We start from the raw sequence: 26,523 nt of genomic DNA on the forward strand, positions 1-26,523 counted from the left end.
TCGAAGTCCAGTAAAGGAGGGAGGGCGTTCTCGCATTTAGCTCCAAAACTCTGGAATGGCCTTCCCGATACGGTCCGAGCCTCTGACTCGCTGACACAGTTTAAAACTAGATTAAAGACGCTTCTCTTTAGTCAAGCATTCACATAATGCTTACCTTCTAGTCCTCTGTTATGCCATACGGAACCGTTTGCCACTGAAACTGCTTAACGCACCAGTGGGGCTCGACAGCCTTTTAGACAAACGGGTTGGCGCGTATGGTCGGGTTGCGGAGAGTTCGGGTTACGGAGAGTTTGTGAGTTATAACGGAAATCATTATGAACATCAGCTATGCTAATTATTTCCCATCTGCCTTTCTGCTGTTATCTCGGGACGCTTGTCCCGAGAAAAATGGCGTTCGTCAGGTCCAGTTTTGTGTCCAGCCTCTCACGGGGATTTCGGATGCCCCAACGCCTGTGATGAGACGACTCAACGCCTGTGATGAGACGACTCAACGCCTGCGATATGTTATGGCGTCGTTTGATTCATAAACAATATTTATATTTAATATTTATATTTAAACAATATGAATGTAAGCCAGAGGAGAACTGGCCCCCGACTGAGCCTGGGTTCTCCCAAGGTTTTTTCTCCATCCAATCTGATGGAGTTTGGTTCCTTGCCACTGTCGCCTTGCTTTTGGCTTGCTTTGAGCTTGCTCAGTTGGGGTTATTTAGTGTTTAGCAATGTTGTTGATCTGTGTTGTGCTACTTTCATGTTATCACTGTGAAGCTGCTTTGATACAATCTGTATTGTGAAAAGCGCTATATAAATAAATGTGACTTGACTTGACTTGACTTCATGTTTTTCCTATTTAAATACAGTTTCACGAGTAGTATAACTCAACCAAGAATGGTGACACAAAATAAAATGCACTTTTCTAAGCTTGTAAAGTGGATAACTATAATGTATGGCGGAATACCACAGCAAGTGCTTGGGAGCACTTTGACTCGTCTCCCAATATATATATATCTATAGACGAGGCACATTAATATCATCACTCTGGAGAAGGATAATTTTAAGGATAATTTTATTACTGACCGTGTTTGTTTTATGTGATTGTTTTGCCTTTTCTTTTTAATTGCTTTTAATTATTTTTTGCTTGTTTACTGTACTGTACACCAACACAGGTCGTTGCTGTAAATGAGAACTTGCTCATTATCAACTGTGACATGTACAACATAAGGATGTTTTTCTCCAATGTCATTTCATAAAGTCATAACGAATGGAAACATTTGAAGTAACAAATGATAATCCATATATTTTTCTCTAGTGTAGTGTTTACTGAAGTGTTCATTTTTAAAGATTTACAGGCCACCTGCTATAGGCTTTTGTTATTATTATTTTATGTAGCCCTACACGCACACACGTACACACGTATGTGTGTGTGTGTATTTTGTACATTTTAAATTGCAATTTTAACCAGAAAAATCTAAAATATATGTTGTCTTTTTAATAGCGACCAGATGCCACTGATGAGTCCTGCTGACTTAACCCCTTAACGCCCACTGTCGCAAATATGCAACAAACCATTTGACTCAGTCAACCAGCCGAGATAACGTCTGCATTCCCCCAATGCCGGTTTGTGCATATTCACTACGGACCTATGGACCTTCGACAAGCACTTGTTTCAAAGTGACGGACTTATTTCCTGTTTAGGCACGAGGATTTCTCCGGTCAGGAACATTTGCAACATTTGCAACATACCAAATTGACCATTATGCCCGTTGTTGCAGATTTGCAACATACCAAATTGACCCCAAATTGACCATTATGCCCGCTGTTTCAGATTTGCAACATACCAAATAGACTCCAAATTGACCATTAATGCCCGCTGTTACAGATTTGCAACATACCAAATTGACCATTATGCCCGCTGTTGCAGATTTTCAACATACCAAATTGACCATTATGCCCGTTGTTGCAGATTTGCAACATACCAAAATTTCTATTTATTTGTTGTGCAAAAGTGAAATTGATAATCTCAACATTATTTACCATCTACTTAAAGGAAAAAACACACATAAAACATTTTTTTTATATACAGCTATATAAATTCAGACGTTAAGGGGTTAAACATATGATTCTCTGTACATGACCATGGTCAAATGAAAAATCATACACCTTGGAAAAGACACGTATATACTTTCAGCAATGGAACAAAGTTATGTGACTGTTCAAATCACAGTCAAAGTCAAGTTTTTTGTCCTTTGATGTGTATATTTGGATTATGTTGTGTTGTAAATAAATCCAAACAATCAAAAAGCCCTTCTTTTTAAACCTTTACTCATTCTTTGTGCAAGGTTCCTCATTATGACAGGGGGTCTGATAGCACCTGATATGGCCATTATGGGAGGGTCTTTGTCTTTCTCAGGTGTGAAATCCATCAATATTCATGATGATTCAAGGCCTCTTCACATAAAGCTTTCTTACACAAAACATGTCTTAGAAGTTTTAAATCAATATATTGCTTTATCTGAATGAGTACGCAGGATGATTTTTACATAATTTTGAAGCAAATATTCTATCTAGGCTACGTGATACAATTTTCAAAAGAAATAATCAGTATGGGTTTCATGACCATAAATACTAGTTAATACATTTAAAATGCAGTTGGTCAACTTAAGGCAGTTGGTTTATGCAAATGAGATTAGTTAACTCAAGTTTTAATTTAGTGCACAGTATCTTTAAAATAACATACTGTAGATTAGAGTAAAGAACTGTACAATTAACAGTAAAATTGACAGTATTTACTGTAAAATATCCTGGTAAGATCTAACAATCTAATTATTACAGTGTGTCGGGCAGAAAAACCAAACAGTCATCAACAGATGCGTTTCTCTCTATTACGTTCCTCATCGCTGGTCTATTAATGAATTATTAAAATGTTCATACAGTCTCGGTGGTGTTTTTTCAAAATATTCATAATCATTACTTTTCCAGTGCTCTCCCGCAAGCTTTGTGTTCACTTGAACCATTTTGTTGCTTGAAAATGCTCAATCAAATACACCTGCATTCCTGAGGCCTCATGGAAACACACCTTGTCAGTGTAGATAAGCAACTGCACACCAAAGACAACTGAACAAGCTTACTGAATTCTTTAGGATTACTAGACAGTTGATCAGGGTTGGAGTTTAACTCTGCAGGACAGTGAGTTGAAGAAAATCACCTGCTTGACAGGAACAGGATCCATCGATGGGAGAGCAGATGGCTGCGTTCTTACAAGAGCAGAGAGAGGAGCAGTTCATGCCGTATGTGCCCCTGGGGCAGACCGAGGAGCAATCTGAGCCCTGTAATCATGACCACACATCAGTGACTGGTTCCAACACACACACACTCAGTCTGTTTAAGATAAGATGAAGTACCTTATATCCCGGTGGGCAGACACATTCTCCGCTCACGCTGTGGCAGTCCGCTCCATTCTGACAGTGACAGACCTCCTGACACGCTTCCCCAAAGAAACCAGGAGCGCAAGTTTCGTTACAGTACAACCCTGACCACCCCGGCCGGCACGAACACTCACCCGACATGGGGTGACAGCTGAGAGAGACGACACACTCAGTGACCATCGACTGGAGTTTGAAGCACATATACCCCTACAAGCCATCAAACTGTAGTTTTGGGTCTGTGAACTTATCCTAGTGCAACGATTTTAAAAACGGTTTGGTAACACTTTACTTGAAGGGGTGTGCACTGTGCAGAAGACTGACATAAGACATGACACCTTCATGATCATGACATGACACGTCATGAATAAAAAGGAGGTTTTATGCATGTTTATGACAACTGTCATTAAGTGTCATTCACTAAATTATGACATTTTTAATGCAAATATGACATTGTTTGAGATACCTTGGTAACCTTATGTCATTTGTTAATTTAATGAATTGGTAAGTTTCATTAGGTTTTGAAGAAATATACAGCTGAGTATCATCAGCATAACATTGAAATAATTCCATGTTTCCTAATGATATCTCCTAATGGTAGCATGTACAGAGTGAATAGCAGCAGTCCTAGTACTGAGCCTTGTGGTACGCCATCCTGAACTTGTGATCGATAAGACATCTCTTCATTTACTGCTACAAACTGATAAGTAGATAAGTATAAGGTCAGATAAGTATGATTTAAAGCATGCTAATGCAGTTCCACAATTGCCAACATAGTTTTCTAGTCTATTTAAAAGAATGTTGTGGTCAATTGTGTCAAATGCAGCACTAAGATCAAGTAACACTAATAGAGAGATACAAACACGACTGAATGATAAGAGCAGATCATTTGTGACTCTAACGAGAGCTGTCTCGGTACTATGATGGGGTCTAAATCCTGACTGGAAATCCTCACAGATAGCATTTCTTTCAAGAAAGGAACACAGTTGTGAGGATACTGTTTTTTCCAGTATCTTTGACAGAAAAGGCAGATTCGAGAATGGCCTGTAATTAACTAATTCTGTAGGATCAAGTTGCGTTTTTTAACAAGCGGTTTTATCATAGCTAGCTTAAAGGGGTGGTTTATTGCGATTTCACTTTTTTCATTTTAAATAGTGTGTAATGTTGCTGTTGGTGCATGAACAGTATCTGCAAAGTTGCAGCGCTGAAAGTTCAATGTAAGCAGAGATATCGTCTTTTAAAAATCAGGAGGTTTAATGCCTACAAAAACGACTCGAATGGGACTACAACAGGGTTTTAGACGTCACTAACCCATGCCTTTGCATTAACCCTCCCTCCGGAATAAGCAAAAAAGAGCATGGCCATATTTCTGCGGCTCGTCGAAAGTGTGTTATGTTCACCCAGCTGTCAGGTCTTCTGTGTTCGGGCTTCCCACGGACGCTGTAGTTCGTCAACAATGGATACAATTTATGTTTGATTATGTTCCTGAAAATAACATAGCTCTCTGTGCTGCGCATTTTAAGAAAAACAGCTTCCAGAATCTCTATGAATTCAATGCCGGATTCAACAAGAAACTGTTGCTAAAACATGAAGCAGTTTCAACTTTAAAACCAGAGGCAGCAGTTGATGGGCCACAACCTGTAAGTAGGCTAAGACTTAATCATTTTAAATTTATTTTCATGTATAATTTCAGATGTAATGTTTTAGTTTTGTCAAATGCCAGCGCTGGCTTTATAGCCACTAAGCTGCTATTTTGTGTCTGCTGCATAAGTTCAACGGCATCAACATCTATTCCATGTGATAATATCAGATCTAGAGTATGATTATGACAATGAGTCAAGTCAAGTCAAATATATTTATATAGCGCTTTTCACAATACAGATTGTATCAAAGCTGCTACACAGTATCAATCAAGACAACTTTAACAGTGTTTGTTTATTCATGAAAAAAGACAATCAAGTTTGGTAGAGCTGGTCAATGTTATGATGGGTCATTTAATTTGAATATCCCAACTGAGCAAGCCAAAGGCAACAGTGGCAAGGAAACGAAAAACTCCATCAAGTGACCCGATGGTGTCCTAAAACTCCATCCGATTACCCAATGGAGAAAAAAAAAAAAACGTGGGAGAACCCAGGCTCAGTCTGGGGCCAGTTCTCCTCTGGCGTTTATGAACTAGAGGCCAAATTTACAGTAACTGTAAGAAAAAAATGTATATGAATGCCAGGCTAAATAAATGCATCTTTAATCTAGTTTTAAACTGGGAGAGCGAGTCTGAGCAACGAACAATATCAGGAAGGCTATTCCAGAGCTTCGGAGCTAAATGTGATAATGTTCTCCCTCCTTTGGTGGATCTGGATATCCTAGGAATGACCAGAAGCCTCGAATTTAGAGATCTTAAAGAGCGAGATGATTGCAGGTGTAACCCGGGTTAAAAATGCATAAAGTTATAAGTGATGTTAGTTGTAGGTCTATCATCTGGTAATTAGAGCATAAAAGTTGTGTGATTTTAAAAAAGGTTGAAAAACATGCAAAAAGAAAAGTTATAATAAAAATGTTAAAAGCAGTTTTAAAATTATGTTTATTGTTTTAGTCAAGAGATAATGTATTTCTGAAAACTGTCTAAACCAGCATTTATGGGGTTAAGAGAGGTGGGTGGAGTGAGCGCGACGTGGGAAAAGAGAGGAAAAAGTTCGAGAGAGTGAAGCACACGAGTGAGCGTGACTCAGAGATGTTCGGAGTTAATTTTGTGAATCAGTAGTGTACAAGCCAGTGTATAACTCGTATTTGATGATTGTTTGCACAACAACCAGTGAGTGACAAGTTGTACATTGTGAAGCGGGATGAATTTCTACACGAAGTTCAGAGACTGTTTACTGTTGTGCTACTGCTAGTGCTAATGTAAGTCTGTTCATTACAAGTGAAGGACATTTTCTAGTTAAAGTTTGAGTCCCTCCGTTGAACATTTCGAGGGGTTTATCTGCTGTGTTCGACCTGAAGACAAGGAAGATACTCAGACGGAGTTTGGAGCATTTGGGATTTCTCTCGTGATCTCGTGAGTTTGCTGGAGACGTGGAAGAGAAAAGATAAACCAACGGAGTTCGTTTGGAAATGCTAATGTGATGCTGAGCCTGTTCGAGTGATTACTGGGGTGAAGACGGGACAGAAACATTAACTCGAGGTATCTTTCTTTTATTTTGTTTGCTCACTGACGAGTGAAGCGGCCATTGAGTTTTGGGCCACAACGAACACAAGCACCACATCAGGCCTGCTACGGTATTTTATTTAATAATCATTTGGTTGCCGGCTTTAGATTTCATTAAGGTGTTGTGGGCCCACAAAATATATTGATTTAAGTGACTTTGTTGTATTTGAGTTTGTCTGAATTAATGCATTTGCAGGTTATTGGGGTTTAACTTGTTACTGTGCATTTATAAATTATAGTACTAACTATATTTCCCTTTACGAAAGAGGGATATTTTGTGTTGAAGGTTTAACAAAAGGACAATCCTATTTTATTTAATTTCTTATTTTGTTTTGGATATAATTGTTTTTTGAGTAAATAATTGAGATATATTTTTCTAAAACCTTGTGGTGTGTTATTTTAATTCCTATCTGCAAAGAGGTTATCTTTTTATTTTAAGAGAGACATACAGACACTTTTGGTTAAAAAGCTTTATTAAAAACTCAATTTAAAAGGGGTAAATTCATAGATAGGTTTAAAATAGTTCAAGTGAGTATTTTAACAGAGAGATCCAAGAGAATATTTAAAACTGAGTTAATCAGGGTTAACATTTGAAACATTTAAAGAACCCAAAAGCCCTACCCTTATCAGTATACATACTGAGGGGAGCGCTACACAGGGAAGATCTGTTAAATAGACTGGAGCTAAACCATTTAGAGCTTTTCTTGATTTTTTTTATTTTTATTTTCTTGATCTAGTAAGAACTCTTGCGGCTGCATTTTGGACTAACTGTAGCTTGTTTATTGAGGATGCAGGACAACCAGCTAATAAAGCATTACAGTAATCTAGTCTCGAGGTCATGAATGCATGAACTAACTTTTCTGCATCAGAGACAGATAGCATGTTACATAGCTTAGCGATGTTTCTAAGGTGGAAAAAGGCTGTTTTTGTAACATATGAAATATGCTTTTCAAAAGACAGGTTGCAGTCTAATGTAACACCCAGGTCTACTGTAGCGGATAAAGTAACAGGGCATCCTAATATGTTAAAGTCATGCTGCGAAAGGTTTTGTGGACGGTTTTTAGAACCGATAAGTATTACCTCTGTCTTGTCTGGATTTAATAAAAGAAAATTACGCGTCATCCAATCTTTTATATGTTAGGACGTGTTGTCTAAGGTCTGCTTATTTTTTTAATCTCTGTTGTGGTGTGACAATCTGATAAGATGGAGAATTCTAAAAACAGTGTGTGCACAAAAAGTTTTCATCTCTGGCATTACTAAAACTCACACAGACATCAAGAATCAGCATATGAATCTCAAGAGTGGTGACCATTATAAAATTATTCATGCTGCAATGCATGCTGGGTAATAGCATAATACAGGTTAATTGTATATTTAGGGCCCGAGCACTAACAGTGCGAGGACCCTATTGAAACTGTTAGGATTATTTTTTTTTTCTTTTTTCTGCAAAGTAAGTGCCATTTTCGGGGCCGCAACATGCTCAAAAACTCACCAAATTTGGCACGCATGTCAGGACTGGTGAAAAATTTCGTATTTTGTGGGTTTCGCGGATGGGCGGGGTAAAATGGCACGATAGCGCCACCTAGAAAATTGGAAAAAATTAGCCCCTCGTCCACGTTCAACCTACATGCACGAAATTTGGTGGGGACGTGTATCATATCAAGACGCACAAAAAAGCCTCAAGAACCCATACCCTAAACTCGACAGGATGTCCGCCATTTTGAATTTGGCGGCCATTTTTGGACGATCTACAGACTCCGTACTTTAACGAACTCCTCCTAGGGATTTAGTCGGATGGACTTAAAATTTCTGCTGTGCCTTCTAAAGGCATTGACGATGTAAAGTTGTGCTATCTGCGCGTTTTCGACGATGGGCGTGTCCGTGGCGTCGAAGATTCGCCATGAAACAGGAAGTTGTAATAACTTGGCTGTAAATGCCCAGACGTGCACGAAATTTTACACATTTGACTAGAGTCCCGCCCTGAAAAAATCTACATGCCGACATTCACCCTAAGTCATAGCGCCACCTGCTGGCAACAGGAAGTGACCTTTAACGTAGCAGCCCCCGCCATATGTTTGACCGACATGTACGAAATTTCTGTGGTACATCTACCATGACCAGACGTACAAAAAAGCCTCAAGAACCCATACCCTAAACTCGACAGGAAGTCCGCCATTTTGAATTTGGCGACCGATTTGGGACGATTTACACACTCCGTACTTTAACGAACTCCTCCTAGGGAATTAGTCGGATCAACTTCACATTTCTGCTGTACCTTCTAAAGGCATTGACGATGTAAAGTTGTGCTATCTGCGTGTTTTCGTCGATGGGCGTGTCCGTGGCGTCAATGATTCGCCATGAAACAGGAAGTTGTTGTAACTTGGCTGTAAATGCCCAGATCTGCACGAAATTTTACACATTTGACAAGAGTCCCACCCTGAACAAATCTACATGCCGACATTCACCCACAGTCATAGCGCCACCTAGTGGCAACAGGAAGTGACCTTAAACGAAGAAGCCCCCGCCGCTTGTTTGACCGACATGTACGAAACTTCTGTGGTACATCTACTATGACCAGACGCACAAAACAGCCTCTTGGAGCGATGCCCTAAACTTGACAGGAAGTCCACCATTTTGAATTTGGAGGCCATTTTTGGACGATTTACACACTCCGTACTTTAACGAACTCCTCCTAGGGATTTAGTCGGACCGACTTCACATGTCTGCTGTGCCTTCTAAAGGCATTGACGATGTAAAGTTGTGCTATCTGCGCATTTTCGTCGATGGGCGTGTCCGAAGCGTTGATGATTCGCCATGAAACAGGAAGTTGTAGTAACTTGGCTGTAAATGCCCAGATCTGCACAAAATTTTACATATTTCACAAGACTCCCACCCTGAACAAATCTACATGCCGACATTCACCCACAGTCATAGCGCCACCTGCTGGCAACAGGAAGTGGCCTTTAACAAAGCAGCCCCCGCCGCATGTTTGACCGACATGTAAGAAATTTCTGTGGTACATCTACCATGGATAGACGCACAGAAAAGTCTCCTGGAGCGATGCCTTAAACTCAACAGGAAGTCGGCCATTTCTAATTTTACCGCCATTTTTTGATGATTTACTCATTACGTACTTTAACTAACTCCTCCTAGGGCTTTAGTCGGATCGACTTCACATTTCTGCTGTGCCTTCTAACGGCATTGACGATGTAAAGTTGTGCTATCTGCGGGTTTTCGTCGATGGGCGTGTCCGTGGCGTCGATGATTCGCCTTGAAACAGGAAGTTGTAGTAACTTGGCTGTAAAAGCCCAGATATGCATGAAATTTTACACCTTTGACAAGAGTCCCGCCCTGAACAAATCTACATGCCGACATTAACCCACAGTCATAGTGCCACCTACTGGCAACAGGAAGTGGCCTTTAACAAAGCAGCCCCCGCCGCATGTTTGACCGACATGTAAGAAATTTCTGTGGTACATCTACCATGGACAGACACACAAAACAGCCTCTTGGAGCGATGCCTTAAACTCAACAGGAAGTCGGCCATTTCTAATTTTACTGCCATTTTTGGATGATTTACTCATTACGTACTTTAACTAACTCCTCCTAGGGCTTTAGTCGGATCGACTTCACATTTCTGCTGTGCCTTCTAAAGGCATTGACGATGTAAAGTTGTGCTATCTGCGGGTTTTCGTCGATGGGCGTGTCCGTGGCGTCGATGATTCGCCTTGAAACAGGAAGTTGTAGTAACTTGACTGTAAAAGCCCAGATATGCATGAAATTTTACACCTTTGACCCACCCTGAACAAATCTACATTCCGACATTCACCCACAGTCATAGTGCCACCTGCTGGCAACAGGAAGTGACCTTTAACGAAGCAGCGTAGTAAATACACAGCCGCACTGGCTGAGCTGCAGAAAATGCAACGCGGCCGCCTCAGACCCCGACGTGCTACAGGTGCGAGGGCCCGCCCATCGCTGCTTGCAGCTTTAATTTCTTTTATTCTTACTATTGGCTTTTTTGTTTGCTGTTTTTGTTATAACTTTAGCTGCTTGTTTGTGATGTTCCGAGGTTTATCTGAGTATTTTGTTAATTGTCACCATTGTTGAGGTTCCTATCCTACGATTCTGGATGTCTGTGTGTGTCAGCATGTTACCATAGTGGTTTTTAAATATATGATTTTCACAAGAACGTATCTTACACTGTAGAATCACACTTCTATTATAATTAATAATACAAAACTAATAATAGATCAATTGTTTAATCAGAGTTTAAGCTCTGGAAAAGATTAAAACAACCATCAACACCTGATCATATTTTCTTTTGTGCCACAACAAATGAGTTTTATAAACACACTTACAGCAGCCTGAAAAGAAACTGGTGTTGTAAGGTCAAGAGCCCAACTAAAGCAAACACTGATCTCCATCATGGTAACTTCAAATAACCCAATAAATCCTCAAAATCCAAACCTCTGTAAATTCTCATAAAGAACATCTGTAGACGTTTGACAGAAATAAAGTCAGTCTGGTCAGTGATAAGTGAAGCTGGTAATGCTTTTTGTGGAGTTGTTTAATCCTCCTCTGCTGATATCTTGAGAGATTTAATGTTTTATCTTCTGTTGATTTCATCAAGACTGTGGCTGAAGTCAGTTGTAGTTCTTGTGTTTCTCTTTTTCTGTTCTTGTTGTTCATCTTTCATCGAGATGCTGTTAAAGCAGCATTAGGTTACTTTTGAAATTTTGCTCTTGAGGTCCCCCTACAGTTGGGAAACAGTATTGTCTTCTACTACTGTTGTAAATTCTGTCATGGTTACACCAGGGAATACACATGTACATTTATTGACAAGCAATACCCCCGAACTCTGCAGAAGGCGTTCTCACGTCTTGGGCAGACTCCAGTGTTGCGTGTGAAATGTCTTCATCCCAGGTACATTATTATAATTTTTTTCAAACTCCAAAAGATCGTTTAGCTCACGTTTACAAGTCAGCGTCTTTATAGTAGCCTATTGGCTATTGTTTTACATAATGGATATGCTAATTCAATTCAATGTTTGTGTGGTAGGTAAGCCATATTGTCAAGATTATAATATCAAGCTACAATAGATGAATCTGCAAATTTGAAAAATCAATTTGCATTATAGCCTGAGGCAAGACACTTTCACCTGAAAAATAAATAAACAATCATGGCTATCAGCCTGCAGACATAGGATAGTTATCCTTTTATTGTGTGCATCTAATCATGTATTATTTACTTGCAAGAATGTAGCCCCTACCAAATCGTACACTCCGTTAAGACATAGTGTGGCGAGGGGGGCGTGGTTCAGCTAAGTCTGTAGTGGGAGAGCAAAGACGGAGCCTTCGCTAAGTGGGTCAAGTTCAAATGACAAACACCTGTCTGTGATTTTCAGTGATTGGCGTAAAGAGACCGCATGTAAGCGGGCCCTGCTGACAGTTTGAGAAAGAGACTGGGAGCTTGTGCACGTATCCTGCGGAGTCCTTTTACCGAACGTGTTACATTTGAAAGCAGTATTCAGTGGGAAGAGTTTCACTACAATGGTGTTCGGCAAAGCTTTATCCAGCTGGAAGAGTATCACCACAATTGTGACCATTTGAAGCTGTGTTCAGCGGGAAGAGTATTATTGTCATTACCATTTCTTTTTGCCTTTGACATTCTGAGTTAACTTTATTTGAGCGCGACCAGCTGCCGTGAAAAGAGTTTAAATAAAAAAAGAGTGTAAATAAAAGTGCACGAGTCCCATTATTCACCGACCCTGTGTCTCCTTCCATCACCCACACATAACGAACCTGTTTTACATCACACATAGGCTTACTGATTTATTTAGTTTTTGACTGCCAGCATCGGTCGGGCACCCGTCCTCCTCCTTTAGCTCACGCCAGCGAGCGAACACTGGACAAATATTGATCCTCGTCCAGCCTTTTATTTGGTTACTCTCCCTTTTTCTCTTTCTACTGTCCTCCAACAAAACCTTTGGCTTCTTGATTTTGTATGCTACTTAAATACATACGGAGGTAAAAAAAAACAACAAAAAAAAAACGCTTGTTGGGCTCGCACGTTAGAATTTGAGGAAGTGGGGGAAGTGATGTATGCTGTAATGCAGTCAAATTTTGTGTTTTTTTTTAGAAAAATATTATAAAGGTTGAAAAAGTTACATTGTGCTGCTTTAACATCACTATGTACAGTAATTGTAGTAACTCTGACAGGTTATGATGTATTGGTTTATGTCAAGGTGTCATAACAAAAACATCTCAAACAATGTCATTGGTATATAAAATGTCATAACTGAGCGAATGACATTTAATGACAGTTGTCACAAACATGCATAAAACTTCATTATTATGAAGGTGTCATGTTAGTGTTATGCACACCCCTTCAAGTAAAGTGTTACCAAAAAACATAAGAAAGTTCCTTGTTTTAGAGGACTTGATTAAAATAAGTTTAGAGAACTCATAACGTCCTGGGTTACGTATGTAACCCTAGTTCCCCGAAGGGACGGACGCTGCGTGTAATCGCAGTGGGAACGCCCTCAGCGTGACGCGTCTGAAGCATGAATGAAATCAGTCAATGGAGAGAATGAGCGTACGGCGAGTGACGTCATCGACCAGGAAGCTATAAATATCCCCTGAGCACACAAGCCGCCAGCTTAAAGTTCCTGAAGCAAGCGACCCAAGGGAATGCCGGGAGTATGGCAGGACACGCAGCGTCCGACTACCGCTGCGTGTAATCGCAGTGGGAATGCAATACCCACATCCCCATACGACCAAATCCCTGTCGGGTGTCAATAGGAGACACAAACCGACGAGAGAAACTGAGCCCCGGGAGTGGAGCTAAGGTCAGGGGAATAAAAAACCTGACGAAAGTGTGCGGTGAGGACCAGCATCACAAACGTCCTGAAGAGAAGCTCCTGAAAGAAGAGCTGTAGAGGCAGCCATACTCTTGGTGGAATGAGCCCTTACAGCCAAAGGTGAAGGCTGATGAGCCGAACCGTAAGCAAGCGAGATGGCCTCGACCACCAACTTGCTCATCCTTTGCTTAGATGCAGGACACCCTTGCTTAGGTGACCCAAGAACAGACAAACAGTTGTTCCGATCTTCTCCACAGGGTAGCTCTGTGGACATAAGCATCTAAAGCCCTAACGGGGCACAGCAAATTAAGTTTCTCCTGGTCTAACTCCAGAAAAGGCGGAGAACGGAAAGCCTGCAGAACTATAGGTCTGACAGAAATAGTTAGTACCTTAGGAACATAACCTGGTCTCAGACAGAGAGAGGCCTTAACCGAACCAAGAGCAAGTTCCTGGCACGAGGGAGCCACCGAAAGTGCTTGAATATCTCCTATTCTTTTTAGAGATGAGATATAAGAAGGATAGTCTTTAGAGTAAGAAACTTTTCCGAAACTTCCTCGAAGGGCTCGAAAGGAGCTAGGGAGAGACCTTCTAAGACGATGGCCAGATCCCAAACTGGTACCCTCGTGCGAACTGCAGGCCTCAACCTCAAAGTGCCATGAAGGAAGCGAGATATCAGTGGGTGTCTCCCTAGGGAACCTCCACTTGAAGGGGTGTGGTAAGCAGCTAAGGCCGCCACGTACACCTTCAGTGTGGAGTGGGATAACCCAGTGGAGAGACGGTCCTGCAGGAAATCCAGCACTGTACCAACTGGGCAGTTAACTGGGTCCTGCTGGTGCTCTCCACACCAAGAGGTGAAAAGTTTCCACCTCGCGGCATATAACTTCCTTGTGGAGGGAGCTCTGGATTGAAGGATGGTCAGCAACCTCAGTCGAGAGACCAGAAGCTATGAGCTGGGCCCCCTCAGAGGCCAAGCCCACACTCTCCATAGTTCTGGGCGGGGGTGAAGGATCAACCCACTCGCCTGAGAGAGTAGGTCTCTCCTGATCGATATATCCAGGGGAGAGCCGTCGAGGAGAGACATTAGGTCCGCAAACCACACTCGAGCCGGCCAGAACGGGGCAATTAGCAGAAGACTGAGCCGATCTTTCCTCATGATCAGGGCGCGATAACACCGTCGCGAACTCACGATCATGCGACGCGGATTTCCCCTCAGGGAGAATCCCTTGGTTCTGAGCTACCACTGTAACGGTCTCATGTGCAAGAGGCCAAAAGGTATCACGTTGGACGCAGCTACCATGAGACCTAACAGTCCCTGGAACTGTTTTACAGTGGATGCCTGGCTTAGCTTGACCTGATCTACTGTGGCAAGAATCGAAGCAGTACGAGCAGGTGACAATCGTGCCTGGATCGTCGTCGAATCCCACACTACACCTAGAAAAGTGGATCTCTGTAATGGAGAAAGAACACTCTTCTTGGCGTTGAGCCCCAGTCTCTTGATGTGAGCAAGAACGACACCTTGATGCCGAACCGCCTGTTGTTCCGATTGAGCTAGAATTAACCAATCGTCTATATAATTCAGAATACGGATGCCCTACAGCCTTAACGGGGCTATAGCAACATCCATACACTTTGTGAATGTTCGGGGTGACAGTGCTAGGCCGAACGGAAGAACCCAATATTGGTACGCTTCGCCCTCGAAAGCGAACCTCCGGAACTTCCCGTGTTGAGGGAGGATAGATACATGGAAGTAATCGTCCTTTAGATCTATCGTGACAAACCAGTCCTCGGATATGATTTGTGACACGATCTGCTTGAGAGTGAGCATCTTGAATTTGAGCTCCCCTACAGCATGATTTAAAGGGAACATATTATGGAAAATTCACTTTTACAAGGTTTTTGAACATAAATGTGTGTTGGCAGTGTGTGAGCAAAATCACCCTAGAATAATAAAAATCCACCCAGTGGTTTTTTGAAGAGTTCAGATGCAAAAGCCTCTAAGTGCCATTTGAAATTTTCTTCAAGAATGATCGTTTTTATCAAGCTTGTATATTTAAGTTCAGTGATTTCACTTAAATGGCAATGATAATTACCTATTAATTGTTATTAAAGTGAAATTACTGAAGTTAAATATACAAGTTTGATAAAAATCATCATTAAAGAAGAAAATTTCAAATGGCATTTAGAGGCTGTTGCATCTGAACTCTTCATATATACTTTTTTTTTTTTTTTTAGTGGTTTAGAGGGCAGAGCCGGTGCTTTAAGTGAAGATGATGAAACTGGAGAGAGATAGCTCGCGCGTCTCCTCCGCCTTCGGCATCGTCACATAACCAGCAGATTTAGCACCAACAATGTAAGCATTGGACTGATTTGTGTAAATTCTGCATGAAACCGGTTTAACCCAGGTCATTGAAACTCTTGCATGAAGATCTTGGAAGAACAGTATAAGCACCGGCGAGAAGGTTGAGGTCGTGCAGACAGAAATCTATAATATAGTTATATTTTACTATTAGACTCCTGTCTATCAGCTGGACACTCGATAGTAAGCTTTTCAACTGCCTGAGAAAACACATCCATAAAACCTTCTTCATTTGCAGTATACTGTGACAAACTAGTTTCCTCTTATGCAAAACTTTCGACAACCAGCTCCTCAGAACTAGATAATCTCAATTTAAACATCATCACGTGCCTCTACACGGGCAGAAGTAACCGCCGCAGCGTGTGCTTCCACCGGGTGAGAGGCACTGGATCCCGCCGGAGAAAGCCGAGATAGGGCGGGGCCCGTTCTCAACATCGCCGGTGAGATCCAACTGCGAACCCCAAGACAAGCGCCGCCGCTCTGCCTCAACAGAAGCGGGACCCGAGCCTTGGGGAGCTTGCAGCATACCGCTCTCCTCGAAGAGCCACGAGCGCAGAGTTCGCAGAGGAAAGCGCTCACAATGATCACAAATGACTCCCTCGAGAGCCGACTGGGCATGCTGCACTCCCAAACAAGCCACATATAGCTATACTGCTCGTTCATATTTTTATTTTTATTTTTATTTTTATTTCATCGTTTTTTTAATATACATATATATATATATATAGTGAGAAACTCCTGTCTAAAACAGACAAACATCGAAAGAATTCAGACACACATACAGAGCTTGCTGAAGTAACAAAAGCTGGCGGCTTGTGTGCTCATGGGATATTTACTTCCTGGTCGATGACGTCACTCGCCGTACGCTCATTCTCTCCATTGACTGTTTTCATTCATGCTTCAGACGCATCACGCTGAGGGCGTTCCCACTGCGATTACATGCAGTGGTAGTCCCTGAAGGGGAACTATTGTTTTTTTTTTATCAAATTAATTACAGATTAAATAGAGATAATCAATGTCGTCAAAATAAACAAGCTACTTGAACTGTTTTACAGTGTGGCACATTCACATTTTCACTGATGTTGGTTAATAGTCACATGACCCTGATTTTTTAGTAAGTGTTTAATTTAGCCTTATTTACATTTTAGGGCTGGAATATTTAGTCAAAAAATGATATTGTGCATATTAAGTGATATATTGCAATTGCAGTTTGAACTATTTCATTTGAAAATGTCTCATGTTGCTCTGCTGCTGAAACCAGGACTGTTTGTGTTATTGCCGTGACAGGGTGTTTGTCTCACCTGCGTGTGTTATTGGGGTGATAGGGTGTGTGTCTCAACTGCGTGTGTTATTGGCTTGACACTGTGTGTGTCTCACCTGCGTGTGTTATTGGCATGACAGGGTCTGTGTCTAATTTGTGTGTGTTATTGACGTGACAGGGTGTGTGTCTCACCTGTGTGTGTGTTATTGGCGTGACAGGGTGTGTGTCACACCGATGTGTGTTATTGGCATGACGGTGTGTCTCTCACCTGCGTGTGTTATTGACTGAGTGTGTCTGAGCTGCGTGTGTTATTGGCATGACAGGGTTTGTGTCTTATTGACAGGGTTTGTGTGTTATTGGCATGACAGGGTTTGTGTCTAATTTGTGTGTGTTATTGACGTGACAAGGTGTGTGTCTCACCTGCGTGTGTTATTGGCATGACAGGGTTTGTGTCTAATTTGTGTGTGTTATTGACGTGACAGGGTGTGTGTCTCACCTGTGTGTGTGTTATTGGCGTGACAGGGTGTGTGTCACACCGATGTGTGTTATTGGCATGACGGTGTGTCTCTCACCTGCGTGTGTTATTGACTGAGTGTGTCTGAGCTGCGTGTGTTATTGGCATGACAGGGTTTGTGTCTTATTGACAGGGTTTGTGTGTTATTGGCATGACAGGGTTTGTGTCTAATTTGTGTGTGTTATTGACGTGACAAGGTGTGTGTCTCACCTGCGTGTGTTATTGGCATGACAGGGTTTGTGTCTAATTTGTGTGTGTTATTGACGTGACAGGGTGTGTGTCTCACCTGTGTGTGTGTTATTGGCGTGACAGGGTGTGTGTCACACCAATGTGTGTTATTGGCATGACGGTGTGTCTCTCACCTGCGTGTGTTATTGACTAAGTGTGTCTGAGCTGCGTGTGTTATTGGTATGACAGGGTTTGCGTCTTATTGACAGGGTTTGTGTGTTATTGGCATGACAGTGTTTGTGTCTTACCTGTGTGTGTTTTTGACATGACAGGGTGTGTATCTTACCTGCGTGTGTTATTGGTGTGACAGGGTGTGTGTCTCACCTGCGTATGTTAATGGATTGTCAGGGTGTGTGTCTCACCTGCATGTGTTATTGGCGTGACAGGGTGTGTCTCACCTGCATGTGTTATTGGCATGTCAGGGTGTGTGTCTCATCTGCGTGTGTTATTGATGTGACAGGGTGTGTGTTATAGGTGTGTCAGGGTGTGTGTCTCACCTGTGTGTGTTATTGGTGTGACAGGGTGTGTGTGCCTCACCTGCCTATATGTTATTGGCTTGTCAGGGTGTGTGTCTCACCTGCATGTGTTATTGGCATGACAGGGTGTGTGTCTTACCTGTGTGTGTTATATTGGCATGACAGGCTGTGTGTCTCACCTGCGTGTTATTGGCATGTCAGGGTGTGTGTCTCACCTGCGAATATTATTGGTGTGACAGGGTGTGTGTCTCACCTGCGTGTGTTATTGGCGTTACAGGGGCACTTCCTGTCACACCTAAGGCCGTAGAGACCGTCGGCACAGACTCGCTCCTCACAGCTCTCACCGGTGTATCCCTGCTCACACACACAGGCTCCGCTCACGTGATAGCACTGTGCACCATTCACACAAACACACATCTGACTGCAGCCCAAGCCATACGTGCCGACAGGGCACTGGTCCTGACATCTGCCAACACACACACAAACACACTTCAGTCACAGCAGCTCGACACTGAACACTGACACACTGACAAATCATGCAACAATCCTGTGCAAGAGGATACTTGGGTGATTGTTGAAAAAGTTAAAGATCAGAGATAAATATGGCTATCGAATAATGGCCTTATAGCTAGCAAATATCATAGCACACCGCACAAGAACATTTTTTCTGTTTGTATCTGGAGGTCACATGTTAGCTACTACATGTAAGAATGTTTTATGTATAAATTGCATTTTTAAAGCCAGTGTGTGAACAGTTTGTAAAGGTTTGAAAAGACTTCTTGAAAAAAGCTTAGAATCAATAAATGCAAAAGAACATTTGGAAACATGTATAATAATATTTATATTTATAATAATAACTAAGTATAGTGTAATAAAGTATTTACAAACCATTTGCAAACAGTTAATTAATAAATTACAAACTGTAGTTAATACATGAATAGACTATATACAAATAGCGAGTTCTTCTTTCATCGTCACTGTAGTGAACAGGACGGCCGAGGGGCATGAGAGAACGGTGCGAGGCCGGTGGTGTGATTGTTAATGAGCCGCCGCACCTGTGAGCACACTGGTCTCGCATCTCTCACGGAGAAGCGGAAGCATAAAAAGGGGGAGCGACGTCGTGGAACATGGAGAGAGGAGCAGGCCTGCTTTTGTTTCTATTTTGTTATATTTCATTTCAGTAGCCAGCAGTTCCGTGAGGGGCTTCTGGCAGGTATTTTGTTTGTTTATTTCAGTTAAATAAATTTTTAGTTGATTGTCCTCCGGTTCCTGCCTCCTTCTTCCTTAAACCTTGTTACACTGGTGCCAAAACCCGGGAAGAAGGAGGGACGCGTTGTCAGAGAGTCCTCACCGCGGTGGGGAATCCACAGTGCCATCGAGCATGGTGCGTGAGTTGCCGCCGCTCGCCAAGGAGCTGAAGCCTGTTGCCATCCGCCTGTATGGGAGGAACAGGGAGCGGGAGACTCACGACCATGGACGCTCAAGGCGGGGCGCTGAAACGAAGTGCCGATGGGACAGCTGAGCTCGCTACCGACCGTACTGGAAAGGAGGGGTGGCTGCCATCCGGGAGGGAGAGGAGGAGTCACTGCAAATTGCCGTGGGCAGGAGCCTGCTACCGTCCACCATTGAAGAGGAGGAGCAGGGTATGGGGGACTCCTACCTTCTGCCAAAGGCACACGAGGAGCCGTCACCGTCCACCAAGCTTTTTGGCTAGGCAGGTATTTTGTTTGTTTATTTCAGTTAAATAAGGGTTTAGTTGAATACAGTCACCATAATAAACAAAGTGTTATTGTTTAATAAGCTTATTTGTAAAGAGTTAAATAATACTTTGTTAACAACTTATTAACTGAAAATAGTTCTCACATTAGATTAGAACACAGAAAATTACATTAATTAAGTGCTTTAAACCAACCTTTATTAGAAATTAACTGCATTATTATTATGAGTTTATTAAATGTTTACAAATACATTAAGCCTATCCCTAAAGCAAAACATAATCACCTAAAATAATTCAATAAATAATGCTGTCAATATGAATTACATAAAAATACTCATAAGATCAAGTTAAAATACATCAGTAAAAATTAGGGGTAGATTTAGAGAAAAATTTGCACTCAATAAAACACCAAAAGTCCCTATAAAGCATGAAAACCCAGTGTGTGTGTGTGTGTGTGTGTGTGTGTGTGTGTGTGTGTGTGTGTGTGTGTGTGTGTGTGTGTGTGTGTGTGTGTGTGTGTGTGTGTGTGTGTGTGTGTGTGTGTGTGTGTGTGTGTGTGTGTGTGTGTGTGTGTGTGTGTGTGTGTGTGTGTGTGTGTGTTTTTAATGTTTTTTTGTAAACATTTAATGAACTCTTAATAATAATGCAATAATGTCTGGTTGGTTTAAAGTACATAATGTCATTTTCCCATTTTCCGTGATCGAATCTAATGTGAGAATTATTTACAGTTCTACAATAAGTAAGTTAAAGTATTATTTGACTCTTTACATATGAGCTCATTAAACAATAACACTTTAACGACAGTGACACAGAAAAAAAACTCACTATTTTTATATAGTCTATTCATGTATTAACTACAGTTTATAATTGATGAATTACAATAAACTAATAGTTTAGTGTTGTTTGTCTTTATCATATGGTCTTTGCTCGTAATTAAGCTTCTATCAGTCCCTATAGAGCAGAATCTAGTGAAGAGGGATGAGGACACACTTATCTCAACCATTCTGACCATCTGAAAACAGACTTCTTGTCTGTCTTTCTGTTCAGCATCCCACAGAAAAAAGTTCTTCATACTGCACTCTCTGACTCTTAACCACTTAGTTAAACACACACACACACACACACACACACTGGTGGGCTCCTCCCTGTGGCTGTCAAGAGATTATTCTGCAAGCCGGTAGGGTGTGGTAAAATCAGGGTAAACCGGAGGTAACAGTGACATCTGGTGAAGCCAAAGCTCTTATTAAGTCATAAAAATTCACTTGCATTTCTATTTCTGCCATTTAAATACATGCTGCCCGCTCACTTGTACTGTAATTACAGCTGCACTGCCACGGTTGGACGCCAGCAGAAGCAGCTTCACATGCGCATGACTGACTGGTGTTCTGACATTCTCTCTCTCACTGCATCATGTGTGATGTTCCTCCACTGCGCCTGACAGTTCTACTGTACTGGTACATCATCTTCATGCATCATCACAGCACTTGATCAGTAAAATACACCCCGGAATTTTCATATCACAGAAAAGATATAAATTTAACACTTTCCCAAGCAATTATTGGAGTAAACAAGGTTTCACGAAAACAATTAAAACAAAGATAACCATAACCAAACCAGACCATGCGTTAACAACAACTGACAAACACAACTGAGGAACACAAAACACAGGAACTAAATACTTAGGCAGACAAGGTTAATTAATGACAAACAGCTGATTAATCATATCAGTTACAATTGAAACTAAAGACTGGTGGGAACTAAAACAAAGGATACTGAACAGAACTAAAGTCCATTGAAGAGAAACTAAGACAGCAATAACAGAATGTGTTACACGAGAAAACAATCTGTAAAAAAGTAAGAAGCAATTTACAACCAATAGGACTAATAAATACAAGAGAACAAAAACACAATTAAAACAATGTAAAAAAAAATTTCAGGGAGATCAATTCAAATAACAAATTCTTCAGAAATGTTATAAAGTCCTCAAATCTAAAATAAAAAGCAGCAGTCTACATGGTGTGAATATGCTACCAATGTTATTCGGTGTTGTTTATCATTATTGACAGACAGCAGGTTTATTAGCTGCTGTCCCTTTAAGGAGATCCTGCTCAGACCCAAACATATTGACACACAGTTTCTCTCAATTAACTTGGTTTATGTAAATACTTGCCAAAACTGGCATTTCGACACACAGGACTGTGCATTTGACCATTCAAGCACAATATCGCTCAAACTTGTCAATAACTTCAAGTGGTCCTGCACAGCATGGATATATGTACACACCATGATATAAACCTTCTATTGATAACTTCATAACTTCTACTGATTGACTCCTATCACCGGGATATAAAGCCCTACTCTGTGCCTCCTCTGACAAGATCTCACACCCTATAGAGTGCAATGCTGAACGGCTCCAGGGTCGGTTTGATCACCCCTGTCTATATCCGAGGTCTTCAGGCCCGGGCCTCCCTGTGCTGTCCAGTTCTCCATCCTGCTTCAGCACACCTGCGTGGCTTACCTAGCAGTTTGATAAGCGTTGGAGCTGAACTCTGCAGGACAGTGTGTCCACAGAAGCAGGGCTAAGACCTCAGGTCTATATGATGCATCTCAGAATAACCAGCATTTGAGTCCAATAAAGCATCAATGAGCTTTGTGTTTTTCTTATCAAAATGTGTAGAAACACTCTAAACCATGGATCAGTAAACTAGCTTCTCCATGGTCTTGGTCATGTGAGAGGTCAATGTTGCTGGTCTACAACCAGACATGATGTTTTCCAGAGCCCTGGGACTAAAACTCCTCCGATCGCCTCATGCCAGCATCAGATCCTGCAGTTTCACATCTACTTTCCTCATAACCTGATTTGCTGAGTCTACAGCAGTGCCAACGCTAACCCATCCTCTGAAGACATGTTTCAGCTTGGCTCTGTTCCTCACACTCTCTATCACGAGACTTCAAAAGGACTGAATATAGTGCAAAAGTCACACAGATTTTAGTCAGGAGTGAAACCGTGGCTGTAAGGGGCAGCAGTGTGTTCAGTGGATTGTACTAGTGTTTGACAAAATGGCATTTGTTTAGCAAAACTTTTGCTGTGATTTTTGAAAATTGCATGTGATGCAAAGTGTCATTGTACAGGCTGTAAGTTTATCCCTCGCAGCCTCGTTTTCATCCATGTGAAATTCTATCTAGGGACTATGTGTAACTTTTTAGGTAATTTATTATCTAAAATCAATATTTTTATTCATAAATAAGTCCTCAGTGGTATACGAATACCTCTACCAATTATCTGACTTAACCTCGTAAACAAAGAATTTATTATCTTTATATACATGGGATGGGTAGGTCCACGGAGGCTTCCATGTAGTTCCACCGTCTTGAAAAATTATAATAGCAGAGAGGGTCAAAAAGTACTAGGCCAACTTTTGTGAAAACTAACGGTAATTTATTTCTGTGTGACTAATGTGCAATTTTGACATATATTAATCTATGATCAATGTATCACTTTTTATTGTAGACCTGTGGTAAAACATCGATGCTTGGGTTTTGAATATTCAAGTAGGGCCTTAACAACAAAAATGCAAGCAAACGGTCACTTTTATCATATTTGTTTTGCAATGGGTGGCTTCCGCAGGGTGGCTGGGCGATCCCTTAGAGATAGGGTGAGAAGCTCGGTCACTCGGGAGGAGCTCAGAGTAGAGCCGCTGCTCCTCCACATCGAGAGGGGTCAGCTGAGGTGGCTCGGGCATCTGTTCCGGATGCCTCCTGGACGCCTCCCTGGGGAGGTGTTCCGGGCACGTCCCACTGGGCGGAGGCCCCGGGGAAGACCTAGGACACGCTGGAAAGACTATGTCTGCCGGCTGGCCTGGGAACGCCTCGGTGTCCCCCCAGAAGAGCTGGAGGAAGTGTCTAGGGAGAGGGAAGTCTGGGCATCTCTGCTTAGACTGCTGCCCCCGCGACCCGGCCCCGGATGAAGCGGAAGAAGATGTATGTATGTGTATGTTTTGCAATGCACGCTGTTTCCAGTGATTTCTCTCTGATTAGTTTTCTGATAAAACTTTAATTAGTTGGTGAAATGATAAGTTAGTGTGATGTTGTTGCAGAGAGGCATGTTACGGGCTTGTTTTAGTGAAGCACTGCCGAGCTTCTGGCCCGATAGTGGAAACGCAGGTCAGGTGCTACTGGCCTGAAGCTATTAGCCTGACACGGCCCATTTAAAGCCATGGTTTCCCATTTAAAGCCACTGGCTACTGATCCACTGCCTCTCTGTTCTCTCCCTCTTCCTCTACCTACTGTTGAATCATCTGATGATGATGATATCTAATCTAATAATGCACGTACTTCAGAAAATATAACAAATAAAGCAGCATAAATACTAATTACAATAGTTCATGTTTTTCACAGTCAGTAATTCATACTGTAAAGTTGCAGTTTGTTTGAAATAACAAACCTGTTCACCCGAAAGAAAACTCTACAAAGTGCTATTAGAAGACATCCTGTCATGGCTTTTTGGTACATAATGGCAACCGTAGATGCAACACGCATTTAAAAAAGTGAGGCGCTGGAGAACACAATTCGTTTGAATGCGAAATACAATTTCACTGCTAGATGGGAGTAATTCTTACACAATGTCCATTTAAGGTCTGTTGGCTCTTTTCAGGAGGATGTAAGTTCTCAGCATTGTGTTGCTCTCCGCTCCAGTGATAAAGTTTGATGTTGCAGTGCAGATACTGACCTCTCTCCTGTGTATCCCGCGCTACACACACACTGTCCCGTGGATGGAGCACAGCTTCCTCCGTTATGACACTGACACTCCTGTGAGCAGTTCTTCCCGAAGCGCCCCGCCGGACACGGCTGTCCACACACTGCTCCCTGAAACGACATCGACACATCACTGCCAACACAATGCCGAGATAGACAGTGTGCAGCAATTACAGTAGGCAGGAAACTTTAAAACACATTTTCAAATGACAATAAAACAGAGAACATAATTGAATCGAACAAATAATGTAATAATTCTGTCCAAACATAATAGGCGCAATCAATGCAGCGCCATGCGCAAGTGTTTTTTGCTAGCTTCAGCCCGACGCAATTATCATTTTCACGTCCTGCGCCACAATGTTTAAATAGCAAATGCATTTGCGCCCATCTGTGGCCCATGGGCTGCTGGTCTGAGAACCAGGTGTGTGTTTGGGATTTGGGATGCATTGTTGGAGTGTTTGAGGAACTGAAATTGACTGAGTCATTGACCAATGTCAATTGAAGCCGCCGTGGTGCGATCGCAACTGACTTTTAAAGGGAATGGGAGATGAGACTCTGATTGGTTTATTGCAAATTACGCCCAAAACACACCCATTACTCATTAACCCTTTATGATCTGTCATAGAACAATACCACCAGAGTATTTTTACATGCTGTGCTGTCAATCTTTTGAACATTTTCATATGCCATACATCAAAACAATCCTTACACCCCCGATTTAAAAGCTATGTATGTTATAATTCAATAGTAACTAGATACACAGCTTAAAAGTGCAATAAACTAAAAACTAAATAATTTAAATCGTTTTTTTTTTTACATATTTTATTAAATACAGAAATATCACAAATATCAACCTCAAACTTGTCAATGTAAAAAACTTATATAAAACACTTTAAAGCAGCACACAATTGATTTGAACTGTTCACATAAATTAATTTGTAAGATACACTCATTTTTATAAACAGTGCGTTGTGGAGTCAAAATGATGAAGCAATGATAAAAAGAGACAATAACAAATGTAGAACGCAGTAGAGTAGCATTTACTGCCAATGAGAGTCAAATGTCGCAGCTTGTGACGTCACAACATGCACAGAGCGTTTCATGAGTCATCGAAAGACGTAACTCAATCGGAGATCTATAGAACATGTGCAAAGACGTGCAATGCATTTGAGCGTTTTTGTTGTAAACGCATATTACGCAATTTGTACAGACTCATTTGAGGGTAAAAACAATGCAACAGGAGCATTTTGGAGGCTTGACCTGAACGTGTAATGTCTCTGGTTTTGTATGCAAAAAGAATTATCGGTAACACTTTATAATAACTGCACGCTATTTCTCATTAGTTAAACATTAGTAAACAGTTAATTCATCATTTATAAAACATTAATAGACATCAATAAGCAGTTTATAAATATAGCTATAAATGCTTCTTGATTTATAAGCATATCTATAATGTGTTTAATAATTGTATTTTCATACTTTGTTAATGATCAATTAATAATTTCTAAATGAAGTATTGCATTATTTACAAAACCAGTTGTTTAAGAGTTGTCAGTCACTCATAAGATCACTTAGAAAGTGTAAGTAAATGTAGTAAATACAGGTAGTTATAAAGCATTTAGTAGTGGTTAGTTAACTATTTTTGTGAGCTAAAAAAGTGAGGACTATCCATGCTGTGTAAAGCATTTATAAAGGTGATTTAAAGACTCATTAATCTTCTAAACAGTAAAAAG

At 41.4% G+C, this 26,523-nt stretch overlaps 1 protein-coding gene across 1 annotated transcript in view; it reads right to left on the minus strand.

Moving 5' to 3' along the window:
* megf10 (multiple EGF-like-domains 10) overlaps positions 1-26,523 on the minus strand; it is a 172,118-nt gene that overhangs the window by 57,857 nt on the left and 87,738 nt on the right. The window contains exons 8-11 of the mRNA XM_089126385.1: positions 24,765-24,901; positions 18,572-18,784; positions 3,399-3,573; positions 3,203-3,323 (exon numbers count right to left, since the gene is read on the minus strand). Of these exons, the coding sequence (XP_088982511.1) occupies positions 3,203-3,323; positions 3,399-3,573; positions 18,572-18,784; positions 24,765-24,901 (646 nt within the window). The remainder of the gene's footprint in view (positions 1-3,202; positions 3,324-3,398; positions 3,574-18,571; positions 18,785-24,764; positions 24,902-26,523) is intronic.

This window comes from Pimephales promelas, chromosome 23, assembly GCF_988280905.1.
Source record: "Pimephales promelas chromosome 23, fPimPro1.hap1.1, whole genome shotgun sequence".
NCBI classification, from domain to species: domain Eukaryota; kingdom Metazoa; phylum Chordata; class Actinopteri; order Cypriniformes; family Leuciscidae; genus Pimephales; species Pimephales promelas.